At 50.4% G+C, this 24,405-nt stretch overlaps 1 protein-coding gene across 6 annotated transcripts in view; it reads left to right on the forward strand.

The window, feature by feature from the left end:
• Nucleotides 1-24,399, forward strand: part of LOC102384715 (zinc finger protein 385C) — a 225,075-nt gene extending 200,676 nt beyond the window's left edge. For 2 of the 6 annotated variants that reach the window (XM_014524246.2, XM_014524248.2), the window contains 5 exons: nt 6,530-6,698; nt 9,274-9,612; nt 15,058-15,245; nt 16,220-16,333; nt 18,586-20,463. In XM_014524246.2, the coding sequence (XP_014379732.1) occupies nt 6,530-6,698; nt 9,274-9,612; nt 15,058-15,245; nt 16,220-16,333; nt 18,586-18,810 (1,035 nt within the window). In that variant the 3' untranslated portion in view covers nt 18,811-20,463. Of the gene's footprint in view, nt 1-6,529; nt 6,699-9,273; nt 9,613-15,057; nt 15,246-16,219; nt 16,334-18,585 lie in introns of all 6 variants that reach the window. The other 4 variants (XM_014524249.2, XM_025214511.1, XM_014524247.2 and 1 more) reach the window with 4 other exon arrangements.
• Nucleotides 24,400-24,405: the final 6 nt, after the last annotated feature.

The raw sequence follows: 24,405 nt of genomic DNA on the forward strand, positions 1-24,405 counted from the left end.
CGGGTCCTGGAAGCCCAGGTGGGCTGCTAACTGGCCGGGGCTCCCCCAGCGGCCGATCTCACTGACTGGGGTGGGGAGGTGGCTCCTCCAGCAGCCAATCTTACTGACCAGGGGAGGTCCCCCCACGGCCGATATCACTCACCAAAAAGCAGCTGCACTGCTTCTGGAAGTCCCGCGGCCTCTTCCAGAAGTGGTACAGCCTGTTTTGCTGGCAGCCCCGCTCCACAGCGAGTGTACCGCAAGGGGGGAACCAGCGCTTCTGCCTGCCTCCCTGCCCGTTGCCTAAACAGGGGTGCACCAGCACTCTCGGGGCACATGTGCACCCCATATGCATCACCACTGACCACTGGAGCCCAGTCTGGGACAATGTACCCTTGCCCTGGCAGCAGGGAGCTCCCAGCTCCCACTCCACAATCACAGGGCCAGGGCTGGGAGATCCTTATCTCCCAGCACCAGCTCCAGGATCACAGGAAAGGAATCAATGGCTTCTCTCCCAGCCCAAGTCCCACGGTCATGGGACCCAGGCTGGGAGATCCTTATCTCCTAGAGCCAGCTCCATGGTCTCCGGGCCAGCACTGGGAGAGAAATCTCTCCCAGCACCAGTGCCAGCACCAACCCCGCAACCATGGAGCTGGCTCTGGGAGATAGGTATTTTCCAGCCTGGGCCCTGCAACCACAGAGCTGGCACAGGGAGATAAGGATCTCTCAGCCCAAGCCCCACAATCCTGGAGTGAGGCCTGGGAGCTCCCTGCTGCCAGGACAGGGGTCCATTGTCCCCACCCAGGCTCTGGTGGCAAAGCCTATGTCCCAGCCCCTGCCAGGAGACAGCTGTCTCCTGGCCCCTGGGCTAGCACCCAGGGGAGCTGTTGCAGGGGCCCATTGGAGGTCCTCAGGGAGTAGGGAGTAGTCTGCTGGTAGGAGCAGCAAATCTGCTCCCACGTCCCTATATGTGTAGACATATGCCTGGGAGAGTTTACTCAAATGTAAACTGCTCCTGAATTATTTGCATGTGTAGATGCACCCAGTGGGGATAACTTCACTTTATTAACTCCACCTTCTAAATTTAACTGTAGTTTGACCAGAACACCTAAAATCACTTATAGTCTTCCTCTGCCAGTCCAGCAGCAGGACAGTGCTGCTCTCAGCCTCTCTGCACAGACAGTCATTTCGGTGCAAGGAAAGGTGTGAATTTATGCAGCTAGGGTTGTACTGCTCCAACTCCCCATCTGGATGCTCTCTTTTTTCAGTATAAAAGAGGCTGATTCTACTTTAGTCCATGTTTAATACATGTTACTTTGGAAGCCATTTAAGTGAGGCTAGAAAAAGCCACTCTTATTCCAGATAAGTGTGTCAGTTTGGGAAGTTATACTGCACTAACTAGAGTGGTTGATCAGTGCTGGTACAACTCCTCATGGAGCCAAGCCCAGAGAGTCCAAGTTAATCTCCCAGGAGTGAGGAACAAAGCTCCCTCTGTTTACTTTTTAAAGCATCTGTAAAACTCCACCTGCAGCTTGTGCGCTTCAGTGCCACGTGCCCTTTGCACCCTAGGCCAGTGCAGCACCTGAGCCAGTAGAGGGAAGCTGAAACCCTGCCCAAGGCAGCATTTAGAATCTATGCATGAAAAATACTGGCAAAAACATGTACATGCATATGCATATTGCATATACATGTGTATTATTTTTCAACTATGAAGACAAGGTGCCACCATATTACTCTCCAGTGCAGGCATTGCTGGAGAGAGGAGCCTCCATACAGCCCCTGGCATGAATTTATAACTGATAGCTTGTATCTGCTCAGAAAGCGCATAGCTGCCTTTTACACTGTTCCAGCCAATTAAAGATCAATAACTCGTCTAGTGCTGTTACTGCTTCGTGGAGAAACGGGCTGGGAATCTGCAAGGGAAACCTTGCTGTTTCCCATTACCATAACTTGGTATTATTCCTTAGTGCTGTTGCTTTGCCTTTTAACAGGCAAACACCCATCTGAGGTGTTGATTAGATGGGCCCTTTGTGGGGACAGGGATGATTGTTGGAAGGAAAGGGGAGCAAGTTATTTGCTAAAGTAAATGAATTGTCACTGGAGATTCACGGAGTCCTTTAACTAGTGTCCTGTGCAGGAAGGCAAAATGCCTCCCAAACGACATACTGCCAAACTACAAACTCCCAAATGCCTACCTTCTGTGTTGGTGTCATCTGACCCTCACCACCAAAGGATGGTTCCATTATCGTCATTAATGTGAGGGATTATCCCTCCCCTAGGAGTTGAGACCTGAGAACTGAGTTACTTGCCTAAAGTTCCACACTAAATCAGTGGTAGAGGTAGCAACTCAGCCCAGCACTCCTGGATACCAGCCTGATGCCCTTTCCATCCTTTCTCCCCAGTAAAGATCATGATTCTGATCTCCCTGTTTCACTGGGAGGTAGTGATTTCATTTCTGGTCCCAGTGAAATCAGTGGAACAAGCCAGCATGAATAAGGGCATTAACACTGATCAGCAAAGGGCTAGGGGCATAACAACCTACCAGTCACTGCTAGAGAAATGTCCAGCTCAACAAACCCCTCAGCAACTTTGCACTCCTCTCTTCAAGTGTTTCTAGGGCAGGATCAAGACAGTAGTTTGATGTGCTGAGTTCAGAGAGCAGCAGCTGGTAGAAGGCTATGCGGGCGCATGCATGTTTATATCCCCTGCTAGCCTGGGAACCTGACTGGAAACCCTGATGCCCCTCTGCCTAAGGAGTAATGCAGCACAAAGCCCCCAGAAACTTGCTGGAGGACAGCTCAAAACAGCATCTCAGCTGTTCTGCCTGTTTACCTACTCATGTGGCTCTCAGCACCATAGTTGTTGAGTGCATGCAGATTCCTGAGGACTCTGGCTCCCACGCGCACTCTCAGAGCTGGGTTCGATGTACTTTCAGCCTGCCTGAACAAAATGCCATTACAGGAACACCTTGGCTCTGCCCCAGGCCAGGTCTACACCACAGATTTTTGCTAGCACAGCCCTGTTCAGCAGAGGTGCATAACACAAACTGCATCACCAAGAACCCTCCCGTGGCTATGGTTATACAAGCAAAACTGTATACAGCTTCTTTTGCTCCAAGTGGCTTGAATGTACTATACTGGCACAAGCTCATCCTTGCTATTATGAGCTGTTCAGACTAGGCTCACTTGGCCAGTAAGGTGCACTGGGAGAGATGTTCCAGCCAAGCGCTCTGTGTGTGCATTTGGTCTCATTCCCAGACATGGGTTATGTGACCCATTTGCACCAGTGTAATATTCATTGGATTCATACCCCGGTGTAAATTGCACTGGGATATAGAGCAGACAGGCCTGCTCCCAGAAGGTTGCCATTATTCCAACTCTTTGCCGCTAGGTGACGAGAAAGCAGGATAAGTTTGACATTTATACTGGGGTAAGTTACACAGGCATAGTTTTCCCTTGATATTCCTGGGTATAATTCTACACTCATTTTGAGAAAGTTATATAGATAAAAGGCTGGATGCTGTGCTCCATTCCCTTTTTTTAACATAGGCATGAATATGTCATGTGTCCATGCCCTTACACTCTCTCTCTGTCAGACACGCATGCACCTTGCACACGTGCTCTTTCTGTCTCAGCTTTTCAAACTCCTGGTAGCACGATTGGAGGTCTCTCACACACGCTTCCTGTCTTGCCAGCATGGTTGTACCTTTGTTCATTCTGTCTCTCACTCATTTCTCTCAGACATGTGCTGTTTCTTTCTCACAAATACCCACAGACACATACCCTGTCTCTGGTGCTTTTCTCCTTTTCTTGCTAACCTCACATCTATAGTAAAATCACTTACCAATGTAAACCATAACACTGGTTCTGTTTTGGCATAGCATGGCAACAATGCTGGGGGAACCAAGTTTGGCCATGAGTCAGGCCTGTCCAGATTGCATTATCTTCTGGAACTTTAATCTGCTAATGAGGCTCCATTTATACTGACTTGTGCACGTGTAGGATTTTCCTTCTGCATATCCAGCCATAGATGCTGAATTCTTAGACATTAATCCTGCCCTTTCAAGAGAGAGGGAGTTATGTTTCGTTATACCCAGTGCTGGGAGCCTTAAACCAGCCTCCAAAAACCACTATGCAAATTAATCTGCTCTGCTAAGTAATAGTGTCTCAATTCATTTTGGATTTATTTTCCATAAATTGCTAAACGGTGGTTGTTTTGGGTGACAATGCCGCATTGTGCCTGTCTGCTAAGTACACAAACGTTTGGGGTTATTTTCTTTTGTGCCCGTTTTTATCAGTCCTATGCAGGCATGAGCCCATCAATATGCACTTCATTATTCACTGTTCTCTGGGAGAAAGGAGGCCGTGAATGTAAATTACATGTTAGACACCCGTTAGGTTACAATGCGGGGATGTGTCCTCCCTAGGAATTCTTTTTTTTTTTTTAATTTTTTTTTACAGCAGGCAGGCAATTCATGGTATGTTTCTGAAGTCATAAATTTTGCTTGAAAGCTTCCTTTGAAAGTGACTCGGTGCGTTTAATCAGCCAAGGGTCCTTATCTCGGCCTTGCAACGTGGCGGTGTTTTAGCAAAGCGATCCCTCAGTCTGAATAGATTTGCGCGCAAAGCAGTTGGATGCAAAGATGAAAAGGGAGCTCTGTCACGTGCTCACCCAAAAATAGCATCATTGTGATGGTTGCCAGCACCAAGGGAGGCAAAAATTACTGAGCGTAAATGGTCACGGGGTTCAGTGTTAGCCTGGAGGCAAGTGCTGTAGTAACACTGATGCCTCCTGGAGATGTAATGGAGCATCTTTATCCCCTGTGTGACCAGTTATCCTTGTGGCTATCTCAGACAGCTGGGGTTAGTTGAGCTGTCCTGGTCCTTGGCAGATTTAGCATGGCTCAGGGGGCTGCTATTTATATTATGGTAGTGTCTGGGTGTTGGAGCTGAGCTCAGGACCCTGTGGTACAAGATGTTTTGTCTACACTAACATAGATGACACGGCTCCTTCCCCAGAGAGCTTATACTCTTAACTAGATGGGAGCAGAGGCACTAAGAGGAGAGGTGACCCACCCAAGGTCATTCAGGAGGTCAGTAGCAGAGCTAGTGTCTAAGCCACTACTAGATCAAGCTACCTCTGAGGCAGAGAGAAGCCAGGAATTGAGTGAACCACGATTGCAAAACAACCCTCTTTCACCTGAGAGTGTAGGGATTGCTTTCAAAGTGACCCTGAGAAACACTGAGTGGGAGACTCTTGCACATCACTCTATGATGCGCATGCCATCCACAAATGCCTTCTTTCATAAACACTGTGCCTGGAACCCCATCACCTGGGAAGGGTTCAGAACAATTTTCCCCCAGAGCGACCATAGGGCAGGTGACTGCTGAGGCAGCAAGAAGGATGATATTCCTAGGAAAGGGAGGTGCCTTGAAAAGATACTGAGATTAGGGCATTCCCCCTTAAAAACAAGAGGCAGAGAGCTGGCCCAGACATGCAAGTTGAGGCCCAGCTTCTGAGAGACAAACATTGGCCTCTCAGCATGCAACACTGGCATCTCAAGGTGTTCCATACGTCATTCTCCCCACAGCTCTGCTGCTGAGCACACCCCTTCGGGTGAACCAAACATGGACTGGGACAGAGGCAAGACTTGGAGCATGCCTGGCTTTGAGTCTAAATGCCAAGAGAGGCATTCCTCCCCAACCTGTATCTCGCTGTCTCTGAAGCACCCAGCCAGATGCTGAGCCTCAGGACACTTGCAGAATTGCAGTGCACAACCATGAGGCACTCAGAAAGCAGGACATCCTGGGCACCCCACCTGCTTCCCCTGCCCATGGCCTTTAGCAGGCTCCCCATCTACTGCACATGGCTTCACCGTGTCTCCTTCAGGCTGAGCATGGTGACCTCTTGGTGCCCAAACAAGTCTGATGGGAGAAGGTATTTTAGTACTTAGCACTGATGTGGAAAGACAAGGTTGAGGTGAGATGTGATGGGCTTTCTAAATTCCTCTCGGTAGCTCCTTTCTAGAGAAGGAGTGGGTGGGGAAATGGAAACCAAAAGAGGGATCTGTGGTCCAGTAGGATAGGATAGAAAAATGGGAGATGGCTAAAGTTGGGTGCTGCAACTTCTGGGTTCTTTTTTCAGCTCTGGAAAAGGATGGGGTATGATGGATGAAAGCAAAGAGGATTGTGAGGCAAAACTCTGAGGTCTCTTTCAGACTTTGCCACAAGCTGCTGTCTTGGGGACTTTGTGAAAATGCTGCCCCCCCTCCCTCCCCCCCACCCGTCCCAAGCTGTTCCATCTGTAGATGGGAAATAGTGATTCTCAGGAACAGCTTGGAAAGTAGTTTAAGGCTCCTCAAAGGTATCAGAGCCACAGAAGCACAAGGAATCATGCTGCTCTTCTGAGAACAGTCTCCTCTACTTGCCTCCCCTCCAGCTCAGTCCTATGTGTGAGTGCATGTATACAGATATGTGTTTGTGTTGTGCCTTCCTGCCATGGTGCATGTGCTCTGACATGACTTCTCTCCATCAAATGTTCCCTCCTCCAGAACCAGGCAGAGGCCCATTATAAAGGCCACAAACATGCCCGGAGACTCAAAGCCATAGAAGCCATGAAGAACAAACAGAAAATAGCAGCGGCAACTACCACCACCAGCCAGGAGAAGCCAGCCGATTTCCCTGCCACCCTGGATGGGAGTGGGGATCCCAGCAGCACAGGTGAGGAGACTGCAGGCCTGCCATGGCTTTAGAGCTCACAGAGGGGAACGCTGACCTCTGGGATTTCCAGCATCCGGGGCTTTTGGCCTTGAACTTGTACCAGACAGTTTGCACTGGGGGAAGGATGGAGGGAGGGGGATGCAGGCAGAGTCAATGCCAAATGTTTCCTGTCATAATAATTCCCCTGGGATTAACAGACCCATGAAATTCTTAATGTATCTCCATAAGGAGCAGCACTCTGTCCAAATAGCAATTAACATCATGCTGGCACTGGTCAAAAGCAGCATCTGCCTTGCAACTGACAGCAGTGCTAGCAAGCGGGAGGCTCAGATAGCCACAGGGGCTAGGCAGAGCCTGCAGGGCCATTCTGCTCTAGGTCACTGGTTCGAGTCTCACCTGTGTTGGTAGTGACTTGGTGACCCTTGTATAAAGTGGGCCTGGGACGTGTAAGTCCCAGAGGCTATCAGCTCTGACCTAGCCACCTTCTTGGGGCAGATGCCTATGGCCCAACACCTCCCCACATATAGTTAGCCCTAACTATCATCTAGCTGGCAGCCTGTTCACTGTGCATTGCAATCTCTCTCTGTTGCAAGTAGTTGGGGTGGAAAAACCTCCTTTAGCATTGCATCGGCTTCTGCAGGAGGCCCATGCTCATCATTCCCCCAAGGGCACATGTATCAGCCAAAGGGCTGAGAACAAGCAGTGCAAATTACCAAACCCAGGGGAATCAGACCCCTGTGAGAATAGGCGCAGTTCAGTATTTACAAGGAGGTTTTTGTAATGATAACTAATGATGCTGTTGTTAATGACAGCCTTTTCCAATGATGCCGCAACATTTGTATTAATAACACTGCTGTGGCTGCAATATCATAAATAGCCTGATTAAGTCCTGAGCAGCTGCCAGGTATATACAGTGGCCTTGTATATGGGCACCCGTTGATTGTTAGCTGCTAATCAGGCTAAAGAGGGCTGCGATTAGTAAGGCAATAAAGCTCTTAGTTATAAATGTTTCTTCTGGGCTGAGGGAGGAGTGAGCAGAATTGAGGGCGGAGTGAGCGACACTTGGACTGCATTGCTTTTGTGGCTTTGTATCAATTCAGTGGCAAAAAACTGGCCAGGACCCTTGGGCTGGGACTTCTGCGTGCCCATCTCTAAGACCCATATCAGGATTTGGTGCCGGGTATTGTACAAGCATAAGAGTGCCTCAGAGAGCTTCCCATCAAAGTGTGAAGAAAGCCCAACAAGAAGGGGAGTGGTATGAAATACATCAGGGTGGGAGAAGGACAAAGGAAGCAGGCGCACAAGGCAGAGGCTCGCTAGCCAGCACTATGTTTAAGGGGAAGGCTGGCCTTGGGATGGAAGGTACTGGATTTGGGGCTAAAGGGTCGTTGGGTCAACATAAGTTTCTGCCACACTCAGACTGCCTGTATAACCTTGGGCCACACAGCCTCTGCTACTTATCCACTCTGGACTTTGGGTCCCCAGTCACAAAAAGGTGGAGAGTCATACAGCCCAAAGTACTTCCCACCTTGTAGCAGAGGACTACAAGCTCCTCAGGCAGGAGCTTCCTCTCATCCTGTGTCTATGCAGCACCCAGCACTGGGGGCCCCTGACCCCTGATAAAGACTCTAGGTACCACCTTAAAACTAATGACAAGAGAAGTGAAGTTCCTCACAGCGCAGGTGTCCCTTGGCTATTAGCTGTAACTTAGCAAAGAGGAGAACCACAGCTCTATTAGGATACCATTGGGCAGGAACCGTCTTTCTGTCCTGTGTTCATACAACTCCCATCACCTGGTCCATGTCTGGGCCCCCTGTAAAGATGATAAATAATAGCTAATCTCAGCAGGACTTTGCCTCTGGCTTCTGTAAAGCCAGGACTCTGTCTGAGGTTTTTTGCTGCTATGCGTATTGTTCAATAACCCACAGTCATTCCAGAGGCTCCTGCATAGTCATTACTGGAGAAACAAGCCAGTACAGACTTTTACCTGGACAACAGCCCTTCCCCTGATGCCAGACTTCACCTGGCCCCAGGAATTAGCATCCTCAGTCATTTGCCTATAAACCAATGAGCCTCGTGCCATACCTCTTTCTGTGGCCGCACAGTAGGAGAGGGGCCCTTTGCTTCCCCTCCCTTCAGCTCACTTTGATAGCATGTCTGAGGGCAGCTTTTCAAACCAGAGATAACTGCCATAGCAAATGAAGCATCTGCTTTGAGCTCAGCATGCCAGATAACAGCCTGACTGTCCCACTAGGACTCTGCCTTTCTGTTGGGTGGAGGAGGCCAACAGAAAGAGTATCTCCTCCCAAAGCGACAGATGCATTAAAGCTAATCATGGCTTTTTGTGTCAAGGATGTTACTGATGAGTCGCAGATCAAAGTGCTAACGGGAAAGGCCCTTGGGTACATTGGGGTTTGCCAGGGTCGACTTGCAGATGGAGCATGGCTGGGTTGGCCTTGGTGATATGGGGAGGGGATCTGGGCAGCAGGCTTTTGAGGCTTTGGTGCTGTTCCAAAGCTGAAAGTCCTTCAACTAACAGGATTGCTTCTCCCTGTGCCCATTCCCTTTTCATTAGTCCAAGCCAATGGCCTCCTGGCGCTGAAGGAGCCAGATGCTGAGTGCAGCAGTCTCATGCTGACACCCACCTCAGAGGAGTCCTCAGCTGAGCTGCCCAGCAGCATCCCATCCCTGGTCTCCCCACCTGTTTCAGAGCTGTCAGAGGGTGCTTCAGATGCCACCAGTGTGGCCTCTTCAGCAGCGCAGGGTGCTGAGCCCCAGGCAACAGAATTGGCCAGCAGTGTGAGCTCAGCCCCTGACAGTGAGAAGGAAGGGAAGAAGAGCAAGCCACACCTCTACTGTCCCACCTGCAAAGTGACCGTCAACTCCCTGTCCCAGCTGGAGGCCCACAACACTGGTAAGCGGCTCATCGCTAGTATAACTATAACTATACTTACCTACTACTTGTAGACATAACTGTGATGAAGAATGCCCTCATGTCACTTTACCAGAGTAGATAAGCAGACTGGTTTATACAGGACTGGACTCCTGGTTTCTATTCCCAACCCCATGACAAAGCACAGTTCAGTGGTCAGAATAGGGTCAATGGAAAATCAGGACTCCTGGGCTCTCTTTCTAGTCATAGCCAGGACTGTTGGGGAATGTGGCCTAATGGATAGAAGAGGTTAGGGGCAAAGTCAGGACTCCTGGGTTCTGTTCTTGATTCATCCTCTGACAGGCAGCATGACCTCAAGCATGTGACTGTCCCTTCACCTCACTGTGCTTCAACCTCCCGATATGTAAAATAGATCAGGGCAAACCCTAATGGGTGGTTGTGAGGGTTAATTAATAGTGCTTTACGCAAAGGGGTTAGTTCATGTGACCTTCAAGTAGAAGGTCAATGTGTCCATTCCATAACTGAAAGGGTGAATTTTAGCAAGGACAAATTCACCTTTATTGTTACATCTCTTAATTAAAAGACATTTTCAGGCACGTTTAATCAAGTGATTAGAAGCTGCTTTGCATTCCTGGCAGCCTTCCTTTAGGCTGATAGGGACCTGAAGGGGAAAAGCCTTCTACAGGCTCCTCTTCCTAGACCCAGGGCAGCATTTGAAAAGCACCCATTGCAAGGGTTGCGTTAAGTCCCATTTTCACAAGTGATGTTGGCAGTTAATGAGACCTGGTCTCTGATTCAGCCACTTAGGGACCGTAAAAAAGTTAATGCCAGAGCTCCCCCTCATGTCCTACACAAGCCAGGCACTTTCTCTCCTTTTGGCCGTGGTGTGTTATTCACCTCAGAAAAAAAATGCACATAGAAAATGAGGGGGAACACGAGCTCTTTGGAACAGGGACATGCTTTGCTCTGATTATACAGTGCCCAGCACAATGAGGATCCATATGAAGACTAATGAACTAATCTGTTCAAGAACCCTGTCTCTATCATGTGCAAAACTTTAGAGCTGCAGGTCAGGACCAGCACTCTGTCTCTCATGGATCAGGGGTTATGAGATGTAATTAGATAATGCTTGTAAAGCACTTTGAATGAGAAAAATAGGCCCTGATATAAATTCCTCCTTCTCCTTTAGTATGTGGGAGGCTGAGAGCTGTCGATAGGCAGGCAGACACATTGTGTTATGCAGGCAGCATTCAAGTTGTCACATGGAGAATCAGCCTCTTATGGAAGGTGGAAGAGTGGCAGGTGATAGATCTCTTCCTTTATATGAGTTTAGGGGCTGCTGGCAATGACACTTTCTGAACTTTGGAGGACAGGGACCTACCTGGGCTCTTAAAAATAAGGAGCAAGATCCAACTTACCTGGGCAGGTTGCAAGGTATGGTTTGTTCCTGGAACACTGGGCTGTGCTGCAGCAGAGGAGGAGAATGCAGTACTGGTGACCCCCAGTGGCTTTTGAATCCTCTGAAGCCCTGTGCTGCTCACTGAAAATGTTTCTTCCTGTCCATGATGGGTAAGAAATACAGAGATTTCTTGCACCCTGTTTTAAAGGAAAAGACACTCACATTCTGTGAGAGCTGGAAATGAACCCTCCCCCTAGCCCCACATAACCTCTGAGTCACAGCCATGCTGGGCCATGCAGCTTCCTGCACATCACAAAGGTCACGAACAGGAAAGGCAGTGAAGGGCAGAACCTCAGGCCGAACTACAGAAGTGGCCTTTTGCCTTGATCGGCTCAGATTATAAAATTGGGAATTTATTTGGGGGGAAAAAAAAATGAACAAACAAACAATTGCTGTAGCACTGGCACCAGAGGTAGCGTCAGTGGGATCCCATGCTTTTAGTTTAAAATAAAAGGGGTTGCTGGCTGTTTCCTACCATTTGTTAATGGACATATGTTGTCAGAACATAAGAAGTGCCATACTGGGTCAGACCAACGATCCACCTACCCTAGTAGCCTGTCTCCGAACTCCTGGTCAGCCTCCTCATGGCCCTTGCTAAGTTGGCCATCTATCTGACCAGGAAGGAGGTTCTGGCCTAGAGGACCCCTGGTAACTGTGGAGCCATCTTTCTGTCCCTGGATATTCATGTCTCTGGGTAGAGTATCACTGAGCAGTGTCCATTGGCTCCCTAGACTTGTTTGAGGGCCAGTGGACACTGACCAGTGTGCTCTGCTTAGTGTCCTCCCTTGGAGCACTTGTTATTAACCTTTGACTCTTGCTCCTCTCCCTGTTTTTGCATTGGTTGTCCCAATAACTCTGTTGCTGTACCCTCAGTAGGCCCTTTTAGTAACAGATGGGACTAGCTGTTCCTGTATGGACACATACCCACATCTGTATGTGCATCAGATAGACCTGTCTCCAACAGTAGCAGAACTGGATGCTATAGAGAGAGAACATCAAACCAGATATCCCTAGTGTGATCTATCCCTTATTCAGTTCCCTCCTGGGCATCTGCCATTTATTGGTTTAGAGATGCCAGGCCCCAGAACGGCTTTCTAAAACGTTTCACACTTCATAAGGTTTCCACTTCTTGGTTGCTGCTGATGACTAGAAAACAGGACCCCTGGGTTCCACTCCCAGCTCCATGCCTACAGCCTGCTGGCGGTTAGTGGAAGCGGGGGAATGGGAGCCTGGATCCTTAGGTTCTGTTCTTTACTCTAATGCCAAATCACTGAGCTTGGGGCACTGCTCAGATGCTACAGCATTGACGGACATTTATATGTACCTCCCTAGATTGCAGTTCATATTTAGGTACCAGGTGATGTACACTGGTCAGTTTAGAGTGGCAATGGTCCTGAAGGTCTGACCCCGTAGAAAGGGAAGTTCTCAAGGAAGCCTGGGCAGCACAATCCTGGATGTGGGTGAGTTATTCAGCCAGCCACTGAGTCTTTGGAAACCGCAGAGGGGAGAGATGGAGAATGAGTCATTGCTCCCATCCAGAGTGTCAGTTTTCACTGGTTTAGTGATAGTTAGCTGTGAACAAAATCTCTTAGTTTAAGGTGTCTGCAGTTCCTGTCACAGACTCCAGAAACCGTGAGGGAGGAAACTGCTGAAGGCTTAGAAGCCAAAATACACAGGGGCTGCTGAGCCATCGTTCTGACACAGAAGCCATCTCCAGTGTCCTCAGAGTTAGGGCACCTAACTGGCTTCTGTTTCCAGCTCTGCCACTGACCTGCTAGTGACCATAGCCAAGTCCACACCTTTGTCCCCATCTGTACAATATTAACCTTTCCTGTGGTATGCTTTTAACCCAGGAGTGGGCAGTTATCTTGGCTAGAGGGCCATTTAATCAATTTTAGTGTCCTTTCAAAGGTCATGTGAGTTTTGGTATCCTCTTGAGGGCCACATCACTCTTTCTCTCCCTCCCCTCCACTTCCCACCCCGAGTTGCAGCGTGCCCTGCTCCCCCTGCTTCTTGCCCCCTGCCCCCCTCCCAGAGCTGTAGCATGCCCCATCCCTGACCCAGAACCTGCCGGCCCCATCCACAGCTTACACCACCACCTGCCTCATGTTGCAGAAGCAGCCCTGGGCGGGCATTGGCATCAGCTGTGGATGCAGTTTCATGTGGGGATCCGGGCATTTGCCTGGGCCCACAGTTGATGCCACCACATCAGTGCTGGGTGGAAGGAGCCCACCCAGCATGGTGGAAACAGTCCTGCCCACCTGCCCAGCACCAAGTGGTGGCTGAAGCCAGAGCTGCCAGCTGCCTTGGGCTGCCTGCGGGCCTTATCCAATGAGTTGGTGGCCACCTGCCCACGGGCCAGATACAATCAGTTGGCAGGCCAGATCCAGCCCACAAGCTGTATTTTGCTCACCCCTGCTTTAAGATCTCTAGATGACAAGCTTATGGTAAGAAGCTCTGCTTGCTGTTGAGCAGACACTGCCTGTTTTCAGCTCTGGGAACTACCATCTGTAAAGCCAGACATCTCCAAACAGCACAGCCCCCCCTCCCCAGAGTGGGAGTTGTTCTCTCTCTGTGTGCAGACCATAGATTGCTATAACTGAGTCTCAAGACGGGGGTCTCTTGTTCTGTAGAGAAGAGCTGTATCAGGTCACCCACAAAGCTTTTTTTCTTGTAGCAGAGTTGAATGGAGACAGGCTTCACCTCCCCTTGAACTGAGCCAGTCCTCACTGGTAGTCTGTGTGTCACACAAGCTTGCACCCCTGCAGGCCGAGCCAGAAGGAGCCACACTCAGTGAGCCCTAGCTGGGAAATACTGTGTAGATCTCCTATTCCTTTCCCCTTTGGGAGTGCTGCTGAGTTTGACTCGCTTCTGTCCTACGTCTGACTTCTGAGTCCCACCAGTTATTGGCAAATCTCCGGTGCTTTTAGCTAGAATTACAGAGGTCATTATATAAAGGCCAGTGCAGATTGTCTTGAAGGCATGTGACTCCCCACAGGATCCCTGGGTCCCACCACCCGGCTCTGGGGAGAACCCAAGGCACCCATTCCTGGATGTCACCCAGAGGGCACTCAAGAAAGACCTGATCTCTTTGGCACTGCTCCCCACCACCCCTTCCGTCAGAGTCAGCCCTATTTTCTCATATTACTAGTGCCCAAAATTGAAGCAGGCTCAGCACGCCTGCCCAGAACCTGATACCCAGGAGGATGAGAGCTTTATCTATAGGCTCAGAGACTGAACTCAGGGAGAAATGCTGAGCTAGCTGGCTTGGGAGATGGTTTCCAGTGATTACCTCTGCTTACATTGTATCTTAATGACACAACATGCTGGGCACCAAGTGTCCGGCTGCTTGGTGCAGTGAGCAGAGATGCCCTTGGACAGCACTGGACATCATTTCCTCTGGCTCCTTGACCTTTATTAGTGCAACACCTGCTCACACCTCTCCACCTATAGTCAGAGCAGCCAGCACAGTTCTGCCTTCTGTTCATAACTTGAACGTGCAGTATTTACTCTAAGCTGGAGCTCCACACAGGAGGGCTGGGGCAACATGAAATCATAGAGTGCACTTGCTGTTTCACCTGGCACTGTGGTTCTCCACTCATGCAAACCTATGCCAGTCTGATTGTAGGGATTGCTGGTCCAGGGGAGAATGCTTCAGAGAACTGGGATTGTTTTGGCTTCCCTCGCTTGACACTGAGACCTGGATTCTCTGCTTGGCTTTGCCACTGGTTTATGTTACCTTGAGCAAGTCACTTCCTTCCCTGTTCCTGGTCTCCCCTGCCATCGCAGAGTTTTTTTTTTTGTGTGTTCTGCATGAAAGAGGGCATGCTGCTGGGGTTTGTGTATAAATAACACAGCCACGGGTGATATTTTCAGATAACCATCATGGTAAATTTGAGGGCAAAGCACACACAACTCCTACACTGCATTTAGCAACAGCATCTTCACCTTAGTCAAGGCACCTGGTCCCTTTGCTTAAAGACTTTCATTTTCCCCCTGCTGTCCAGGAGCCAAACACAAGTCCATGCTGGAGGGTCACACCACCCAGATGCGGCGGGGCCGAGGCAAGGTCCTCTCCCGGGCAGGACACAAGTCCAAACGGATTGGTAACAAGGGCAGCATCAACATCCAGAACAAGGCGTTCCACTGCCAAGTGTGTGAGATCTACGTGAACTCGGAGACCCAGCTTAAACAGGTGATGGCTCTAGCCCTCCTCTTGCCTGGTGAAATCTTCCCTTTCAGTGTCTGTCCTTGGAAATACCAGGATATAGGGATAGAGGAATCTGTGATGCCTGTAAAAGGCCCACCCACAGGAATTTCCACAAGTGGTGGAGTGAGGCATATCCTTCCTCCAGACCCCTTCAGTACATGTTTGGGGGTGGGTCTCTTGACATGTATAGTCCCATTGGAAACAACCCTAGCCTCTCCTCTCCCCAGAACACCTCACTGCAGGTGGCACCCTGCAGAGCCCAGCTCCCTGAAGAAGAGGTTGAAATGCCTCTTTGCCTGGACCTTACAGCTCCTCCCCTGTATGGGGAAAGATTGGTCCTTCCAATTTTTATACGTTTGCAGGGTCACAGAACAGTGGAGCAGAGGAAGTGGGGGGATGGGTGGGAATTAGCTGATGGAGAGAATGAAAAGATTAGACAGTGCATTGAAATGGATCCTGAGAAATTGATTCATTTATGTAAAATCATGCTTAATTCTGAGAAAAGAGGCAGCAGCAATGACACTGCGGGAGGGATAGAATGGAGCCCAAGGTAAGGAAAAGAGCTATCCCTAACGGCAGTCACACAGTGGCAGATATTTGCCTTCTAATGGCTGAACTATGCATAGAGGGCAATGAGTCCAGTATCAGCTGCAGGCTAGGTGGCCTGATTCTGTACTTCAGTCAGTAGAGAGGTGGCACTCTGTGGTCCCGGGTTCAGCTCCTGCTGATGATTATGTTGAGGCCATTGTCGCCTGCATGGTGCAAATCCCAGAGCCAAGACATCAGAAGCAAAGGATGTGTTATGGAATGACAGAGAATGCACTGAATGTGCAGTTCCATGTACAAGTCTCCCATAGGGCAGGCACAGAGCAGGGCTCCAGAGGGTCATTCCTGGGGACAGTGGGTTTGCCAGTAGATTTCCCAGTCCCTGTGTGACCCTCTGGCTTTCCCACCCACAGCACATGAACAGCAGGAGACACAAAGACAGGCTCGCTGGGAAGCCGCCCAAGCCAAAGTACAGCCCATACAATAAGCTGCAGAAGAACGCTGCCCTCGCAGTGAGTATTCTCAAGGTATCTGTCTTCCAGCAAACTTCCTTCTGGTGTGTTTGTCTAGAATATTGCTTGCAGCATTTGCTGACTCTTGTGATATTACTGCAAGATCTGTGATATTTGCGCGGGGGGAGGTGGCCTTAAAGCCCCAGCCCCTGGAGTCCTCTAACTGCATCCTAATCTCCACTCCCTATGGGGGGGGGGGCAGTTTCTAGCCCCGGTTATCGTAAATGAAAAGCTTGAAGAGAAGGCTCCTAAAGATAAATAAAAAGAGCACAAGGTTTATTATTTTTCAAGGCTTCCACGCCAGCGTAATGATTTTGTAAAGGTGCCATTTTGTGATTGTTGAAAGCTTGGAGCCAGCGGTGCTGTTTTTCATCTGACATCAAGCTCCAGGGTTTGTTTATAGAAGTTGACACAGATCTGTCTGTAATGCAGCAGCAAGTCCAGAGGCTCATCCCATCCCTGGGACTCAGTGGGAACACTGCTCATTAGCCTAATAACACTGCGCAGTAGCGTGTCATGGCAAAACCTGTGCTAATAGCCTACTGCACGGTGTTATTAGGCTAATGCACAGTGAACATCACTAAATAACCATGCACTGGTGTTACTATGCAGTAACTCTAGGTATTGTGCATTTAGTTAGTACTTTATTAAGGAAGTACTAAACTAAATGTGCAGTATCATAAGGCACATTAATGAACGTGTAGACATGCCCAGTAACAAGGATCAGCAGTTTTGGCCCTTGTTTCTTGCTTATTGTTCCCATAGGGGAAGTCCAGCTGCTTTTATTGTCAGGAGGCAGGTCAGCTTAAGGCTTCCATGGAGGGCTCTCCTCTGCATCCATTCTTGGCAAGGGATCTGAACAGAGGATCTCTTTAGGCTTTCTATAGGGGGCTGGGAAGGAGTTAGCTTTGATCCATAGGCTGGCTGAAATGATCCGAGAGAGGGTTGTGGTTGTCAGTGTTCAGATAGACTCAAGCCAGTGCTGTGTGGTCCTTTCCACACTGGAGGGTGACTCCAATCTGATGCCATATCAGCTAATGTGGCTGATACACACTAATATATGTAAAAGCAAGCATCTGGGCACAGTCATCCAGTAGGTCTCCCCCCTCCCCCCACAATGTTCTCAGTATTTTTAAAGAGACACTATTGAGACCCCACCCAGTTTCACTGCTTTCCAAACAGCTCCATTTTGTCTGTCCTGTCAGCTGCAATGAGATCAGGTCTTTGCAAATAGCTCCCCAGGTAGGGGAGCATCTCGGAGCAGAGGAAGGATAAATTACCACTGGAGCAGTTCCCAGTGAACACCGTCACCCAGCAGGGAACCAGGACCTGGGACATGTGAACCCAAGTGTACAAGATGCCACCATGATCTTGGAAGAATTCTTGGCATCTTCCTGGAGTTTCAGGAACACTCTTTGGTTTCCCCTCCTCCTTGGATCAGCAGTGCCCTTTTTTTGCAAGGAGACAGCTGGTGAAAATGTACTGGTGGAGTCCTTTCAAGGACAAACCTGTCAGCAGCAGCTCCTTGAATTAATGGACTTGCAGCTGAGTGTCACAGGAAATAGCAACCTGGATTCATAGGTTTAAAAGGCCAGAAGGGATTGAAGGGGTCCTCTGGTCCAGCCTCCCACGCTAACCAGCCAGAGAGCCTTGATCGATGATTGATGTGTAATGGCTGAGCTAGGGCAGCAGATCTCTTAGGAAGGCATCTCTCTGTGAGCTGTCAGCCTCACAGAACAGGTCACGGCTTCCTGGGCCTCTGGATGTTGTCTAAAACCTGAAATGGTGGTTCAGGTTAGGTACCAAAATGCCAGCACTTTGGATGGATTCTTTATTGGGGTTGAGGGGCTGTGGCCAGAGATCTGGTGAAAGTCAAAAGATTCAAAACGGAGGTGTGGAAATGCCTCTCTCCATACACAGATGTGCACAGAATGCACCATGAGCCTGGGGAACACAGCCACAAGGTAACGTGAGGGTCAGGATTCCCCAGAGCAGCCACTGCTAGCTGTGGCTGGAGACAGGATGAAGGACTAGATGGGTTCCTGGCTTGAGCCAATGGAGCAATTCCTGTGAGGCAGAAGCAGGTGACTATATTAAATCTCTGTTTCTGAGACCATAGGCCTGTAATTGGACTAGCCCTGAGCCTGAGGCTGGGCACAGCTATCCCCCAGAGGGACAGCAGGTATATAGACCTCGTCTCCTGCAAGTGGGTGGTTCATGTGCTTTCTCCCTTTCTCTTTCTCTGTCTCTCTATTCCCTCTCTGCAGTCCAAGCTGGCTTTGCAGAAGCATCTCACCAAAACCTTGGCGACCCGCTTTCTCCCAAGCCCGCTCACCACGGCAGCTGTGTGCGCCATGCCCAGCCCCCTCGCCCTCCGACCAGCTGCTGCCACCACCCTCTTCCAGGCCCCGATCCTTGGACCAGCACTCTTCCGAACCCCACCAGGCCATGTCCGTGCCACGCCGGGCCCCATCGTCTTCGCGCCCTACTAGAATCTCCCAGCCTCGAAGGCTCCATCTGTTACAGACGTGGCTAAAACCCAGGGGAACTATGCAGTAAGGGGCAGCCCTCTTGGGACAGGTGGTTGTCCTGATGAAAGGGAAGAGTATTTGTAAACCTCTCTCAAGGTTTTTCTTTCGCTCCTAGAGGCTTTAACAAGGTTCCCAGTGGACTAGAAGATTCCCCAGCTGACACTTCTGACAACCCCAGCTGTGCACCCCTTACCCTCCACCTGCACTCCCAACACCCGGCCTAATTTGCCATGCACTTGCTCAGTGGAACACATCCCTGCATGCAGCTGGATTTGATTCAGTGACAAAGATAGTGCCAGGGCCACCAGCCCCTCCTGGAAAACCCATTTATTCTCATAGCCAGCAGGGGTTTCTGTCTTAGTTTATCATTTACCCCCTTTGACCCTTCATAATTATTAAAGTCAGTCTCATCAGGGCAAAGGGCTCAAGGGATAGGAAGGGCGTCCATCTCTGGCTGCCTGATTCAAGGCCAGCTCAGCATGGTAGCAGTCTCAAAATCATAGTTCCTGGCTGGCCATTCTGCAGCCCAATGCAGTGAGTCTGTGAGGTGGATCTCACACCAGGTGTTAGCAGGACAGAAACCAGCCCCTCACTGCCCTTTCCTCAGATGCAGCTGTCCTTCACGGGCACGTGCCCGCTGCACACCAGAGCGTGAGACCCATTGGTGAAGATTGCTGCCTCTGCTGCCCTGATTCTAAGGCTGCAGGTGGAGCATGAGTCTTCAGCTCTGTTAGCCTGGTACACTTCACCAGCCCCAAATTCCTAGGAGAGAGAAACCGAGACAGACACCAGCCAGATTCTGATGGCATTTTTGCTTCGGGAATGAGTAGGGAACCCCGGGGCACCTCCATAACAGAGTCCTCTTTCTTGCTCCCTTCAGAAAGCACATTATCTTCCACCATAGCAACAGTGGAGCACAGTGGAGAGCAGCAAATTTTGAGCGGGAGCCTAGTCTACTAGTTAGACAACAGAACTCTTGGGGTCAGTCCCAGGTCTGGAAGCACTGTGGTCTAGGAGTTAGACAGCAGGACTGGGGGAGTCAGAACACCAGCGTTCTCTTCCCAGTTCAGTCAAGAGGTGTAGCATGATAGTAAGAGAACAGCCTCTTAGCCCTAGGTTCTGTTCCCAGCTCTGCCACTGACTCCCCGTATGCCAAGGTGTTCACCTCTTTGTGCCTCAGTTTCCCCCCCTACTAAGCAGGGGATGATTCTGTCCCTACCTCGCGGGAGAATGCTGTGAGGCTGAGCAAAGGTTCCTAAAGCGCTTGGTGGTTCTCCAATAAAAGGGGCTGAGGAAGGACAAAGTATTACCATTATTCACAGGCCAGCAGACTACCTGACCCCATCAAATCAGGAGCTTCCAAGGAGTTACTATCCACCCTATAGGAATCAGAGGTGCCCTGGTTACAGAATCCAGACAATCAAGAATAAAAGAGCAGTTGCATTTAATAAACCCTTGGCCCTCTCCCTCTAATGCTCTCCTTGCAGCTTGCAGAACTTGGGGCCCTGGCAGGGCAGTGGAGGAGTCGAACAGAAGAAAACGCAGAAGGAATTGTTTTGTATTTCACTGTGTTAAAAGATCCGGCAATGACCTGGTCTAAAAACCGTTCACAGGGCACTCGGGGCCCCTGCCCACCTGTCCCCCTAGCGCAACCTGTCAGTAGAAACTGGCAGGAAGGTGGCAACCCCAACAGACGTTGTGCCGGAATGACCACCCATCCTGATCTATGCAAATCCAAATGGAGCAACCCGGCCACTGTGTGACCCTGTCTGCGTTCTACTTTGGTGCTCACTCTGTGCACTGAGGAATGTCATTTGAAATGGAAATTCAGTGATGCAACACATAGAACCATGCAGGTGCTTCCCAGAAAGCCTCAACTCCCTCAGCCCTACAACAGGTTCCCATCACAGGAGCTGCCTGGTGATGCCTTCCAGAAGGCCCCTGGGGCCCCAGAGACAGGCCAGGGGCTGATATGTGTATCCGGAGACCCACAAGCACATGATTAAGATGTCTTAATTTTGAAGGAGAAAGGAAATGAGTTTCAGGAGGTATTTGCTACAGCGTAGGGAGGGCCCTGCTAGGCTGAGCAGCAGGACACTGCCCTGACACTGGCTCTGAGGAGCCCAGGTTGCTGTGTTCCTAATTTACGGAGCATATGGATCTGCTACAGCCTTCTCCTCCCTGACCTGCTGCTTCTCCTCAGGCTGTAGGGGCTCCTGGAGGTGCCTGTTTCCAGTCCCACTGTTGGCCAAGAGGGAATCAGTCACACCTGTACAGCAGTCCCTCCTCTGCTTTTGTAGGGGCCTTCAGTGCCACTGTGCAGACCTCTGCCACTTGAGTAGAAGTAGATTGTTACTCTCTCTCATACAAGGCAGTAGAGGGGTAATAGGAGCACATAGCAAGGGCACTGGAGGCTTCTTGGGCTGAATGTGGTTGGGGGAAGCGTATCATCTCCCCCTGCCCCTGTTCAAAGGGAAGGGAGCTGGTGCAGTAGATGGGCCCAGAGGTGGGGAGCAGCTTGAGGGAGAAAGAGGGACCTGACAGGCATTGTGTGGGAGGGGAATGGGAAAGGGGACTCAGCTAGGGGCTGAGTGCTGGGTGGCTGACCCTGCTGGGAAGGCATTTGGGGATGTCTGGGCAAGGGGAATTGTATTTTGATGCTAGTTTTCCTGGATGCCTGGGGATGGAGCTCAGGGTTGATCTTTTTTGTTTGATATTTGGCTTTCCATATTTCCCAGGGAACTTTGCAACCCGCCTCATTTCACCCCACCCCAAGTCTCCTGGGATGAATTACCCCTTCAGAGACCAGCAACCCACCTGCACCCCCAACCCCACAGAGCTCGGCGCAGCAGAGGCGAGCTCTCAGCCAGGCGCCTGCCCAGGGAGCTGGTCTGTGCAGCAGAGTTGCAAGGGAACAAAGCCAGCTAGAGGAATAGGTCCCCCTGCCCCAAGTTGCAGGCCCTTCTTTCCACTCCCTACAAAGCCCAGAGCAGGTGTAGGGCCTGCCATTGGGCAGAGCCTCCCCTTCTAAGCCATGGAGGGGACAATGTGATGGAAACCCAGCATTTTGCTGAGATGTATCCCAGAGGTCTTCTAATGCCCATCAGCTCCCAGGTAGCCTGAGTATCCGCCACTTTCACAGCCCTCTCTGTGCCTCTGCTTTGCTCACTCTGCCCTACACACTACCTGAGTGGTCCTTCTAGTGCCCTCTCCCCCATGCACACACAGTGCTGGCTTTGAGAATTCAGGAAGCAGACAGCTTGAGCCAGGCTTCTCCTTACGAGACCCCAAAAAGCACCACAGTGGTCTCCCCTCACAAGCCCCCCCAGGCTGTGTTGTTGACACCTGTGCTGGACTTTCCTTTGGAGCCAGTGAGTCACCTAATGGCGCCAGGGCCTGATATACTCATACACTCAGCACTTTAACCCCTTTAAAGCCATTCCTTCTATGAATAATACTGCGATGAGCTGCTTGAAACCACGCACCCTCATCTCCTATGCCCCTGCACCACCAGAGTCCCCCTGTCTACTCCTATGCTCTCCAAAGCGTTAACTGCCTTTGACTTAGCATATACTGTAGTAGCTAGTAGGGCATAGTGCGTAGCTCTCGAGAACGTGTGCCCCTCTGTACATAACCTTGGAGTGACGTGAACAATGTTTGATTAAACAGAAATAAAAGAAACCAAACCTCACACATACAAAATAAAGACTCTAGGGACTTGGCCAGTATCTCCCCTCCACCCCTCTGTACTGTTCACTGTATATTTTTTGATGTACTATAACTGTTGGGGAAAAAAAAGGAAAATATTTTGATAATCAAATCTCATCGCTTTATTGTGTTACTCAGTAAATAAAAGGAACAAGTATAACTGAGCCTGGCTCTCCCTGTGCCTTCATTTGGGAAACTGGCCAGTGGGTACGGAGAGGATGTCAGTGGCAAGAATAGGTGCCCTGCCCAAGTTTCAGGCCCGTCATGCTGTAGATATCAGAGGGTGTGGAATAGCCCATCCCCAGTGGCTCAGAGCAGTGAAGACTTTACTCAGCTGGCCAAAGGCCACGGGAGGGAGCATGGTGGCGTGGGTCAGGATGTGCACTGAGGACATGAGAGATCTTTGTTATGTTGTTAACTCAGATGTGTGGCCTAGGGTGGGTGCATCCCTCCCTGGTTAGTCTGTGAGCTCACTGGCTCACTTGTTTTGTGTCGAAACAGCACTCAGCATACACTGATGGCCACAGCCAGCTTGAGTGACCTTATTGTACATACATGAAGGAGCCTAAGGGTTGTTGTGCACAGAGGGGATGCAGCCTGCAGCTAACCTCTTTAATTCAGAAAGGCAGCCCACAAAGGCTTCATAGTCCATCCCTTCATGCTTCCCTACCTTGGCAGCAGGCAGTCCCATGACCCTCACTCCCCCCCAAATCAAGCTGTGGAGCCCACTGGCCCTCAGGGCCCTATGCCATCTTGGACACAGGCTGCAGCCAGTCCAGCTCCGGCTGATCAGTGCTCCAACTGGACCCTGCTTTTGCCCTCAAATCAGTGTCTCTGCCAGAGCCTGGTTAGGGGTGGAGCTGCAGCCAAGTGGGGCTTTGGTGAGTTAACCCTTTTAGTCCCAACCCAGCAAAAATCCCAAGTGAACAGGTGGTGCCTGCAAAGCTGGCTATAGCTGAAGAGGCAATGCAGTCAAACAAATTACCCCTGACCATAGCTGAGCCCTTGGGGCAGATAGATCAGATGCCCTTCTCTCCCTTGTAGAAAATGGCTTCCTGCCACTAGTCTTGCCAGCAGCAGACAGTTATAGCCTGACAGCCCTGGAGCAGTGCATTCCCCAAAGGGTTAAAGGTGACATTTCCATAAGGCCAAGGCAACACCTGGTCACTGGACCTAACAGTGGCTGGCTTCTCTGAAGAGCTGAGCTCATTGTACCCTCTTATTGGGCATTAAGGGGCACAACTGGTCATCCAGAGCCAAAGCTACCCAGCTACATGGCTCAGCAGCCTCTTCCACCCCCACCCCCCTGCAAGCAGCAGGAGAGAGGGGATCCTGGCACCTCTGACAACAGTAAGTAATGCCATGAGAAATAAGAAAGCACTGGCCAATTTCCCTGGCTCTAGGAAATGGCCTAACAGGGCCGAGTTGGGGTGCAGAGCTATTCAAGGATACCATGGTGACCCCAGCTGTGGCCGTGGCCTCAAATATCTGGTCAGAGAAGCTAAAGGAGCTTGTAACACTAACCTCTCAGTTCTTAGCCCACTGAGGACATGACTGGTCTCAGTGGAGCCTCCCCTGCACTGCTTCCCCCAAAAGGGTGACCACCTAAGCGCACTGAAGGGAGGAAATCTGCCTCCCCTGGGCTCACTGCTCCCCTGCAGTGCAGTTGATGTGAGCTACAGCTGCCTCAAATCCAATGCAACAGTACCCCACCCCCACCTCAAGCAGCTGAGCAAGCAGCGTACATCTAGCACCTGGGACATGTGGAGGGGCTGAGGCACTGAGCAGAGGATGCTGGGTTCTTTCATTTGCGTAGTGGAAGTACTGGGTTCAACTGCTGTTCCTGCT

This window comes from Alligator sinensis, unplaced genomic scaffold (assembly GCF_000455745.1).
Source record: "Alligator sinensis unplaced genomic scaffold, ASM45574v1 scaffold1377_1, whole genome shotgun sequence".
Lineage (NCBI taxonomy): Eukaryota > Metazoa > Chordata > Crocodylia > Alligatoridae > Alligator > Alligator sinensis.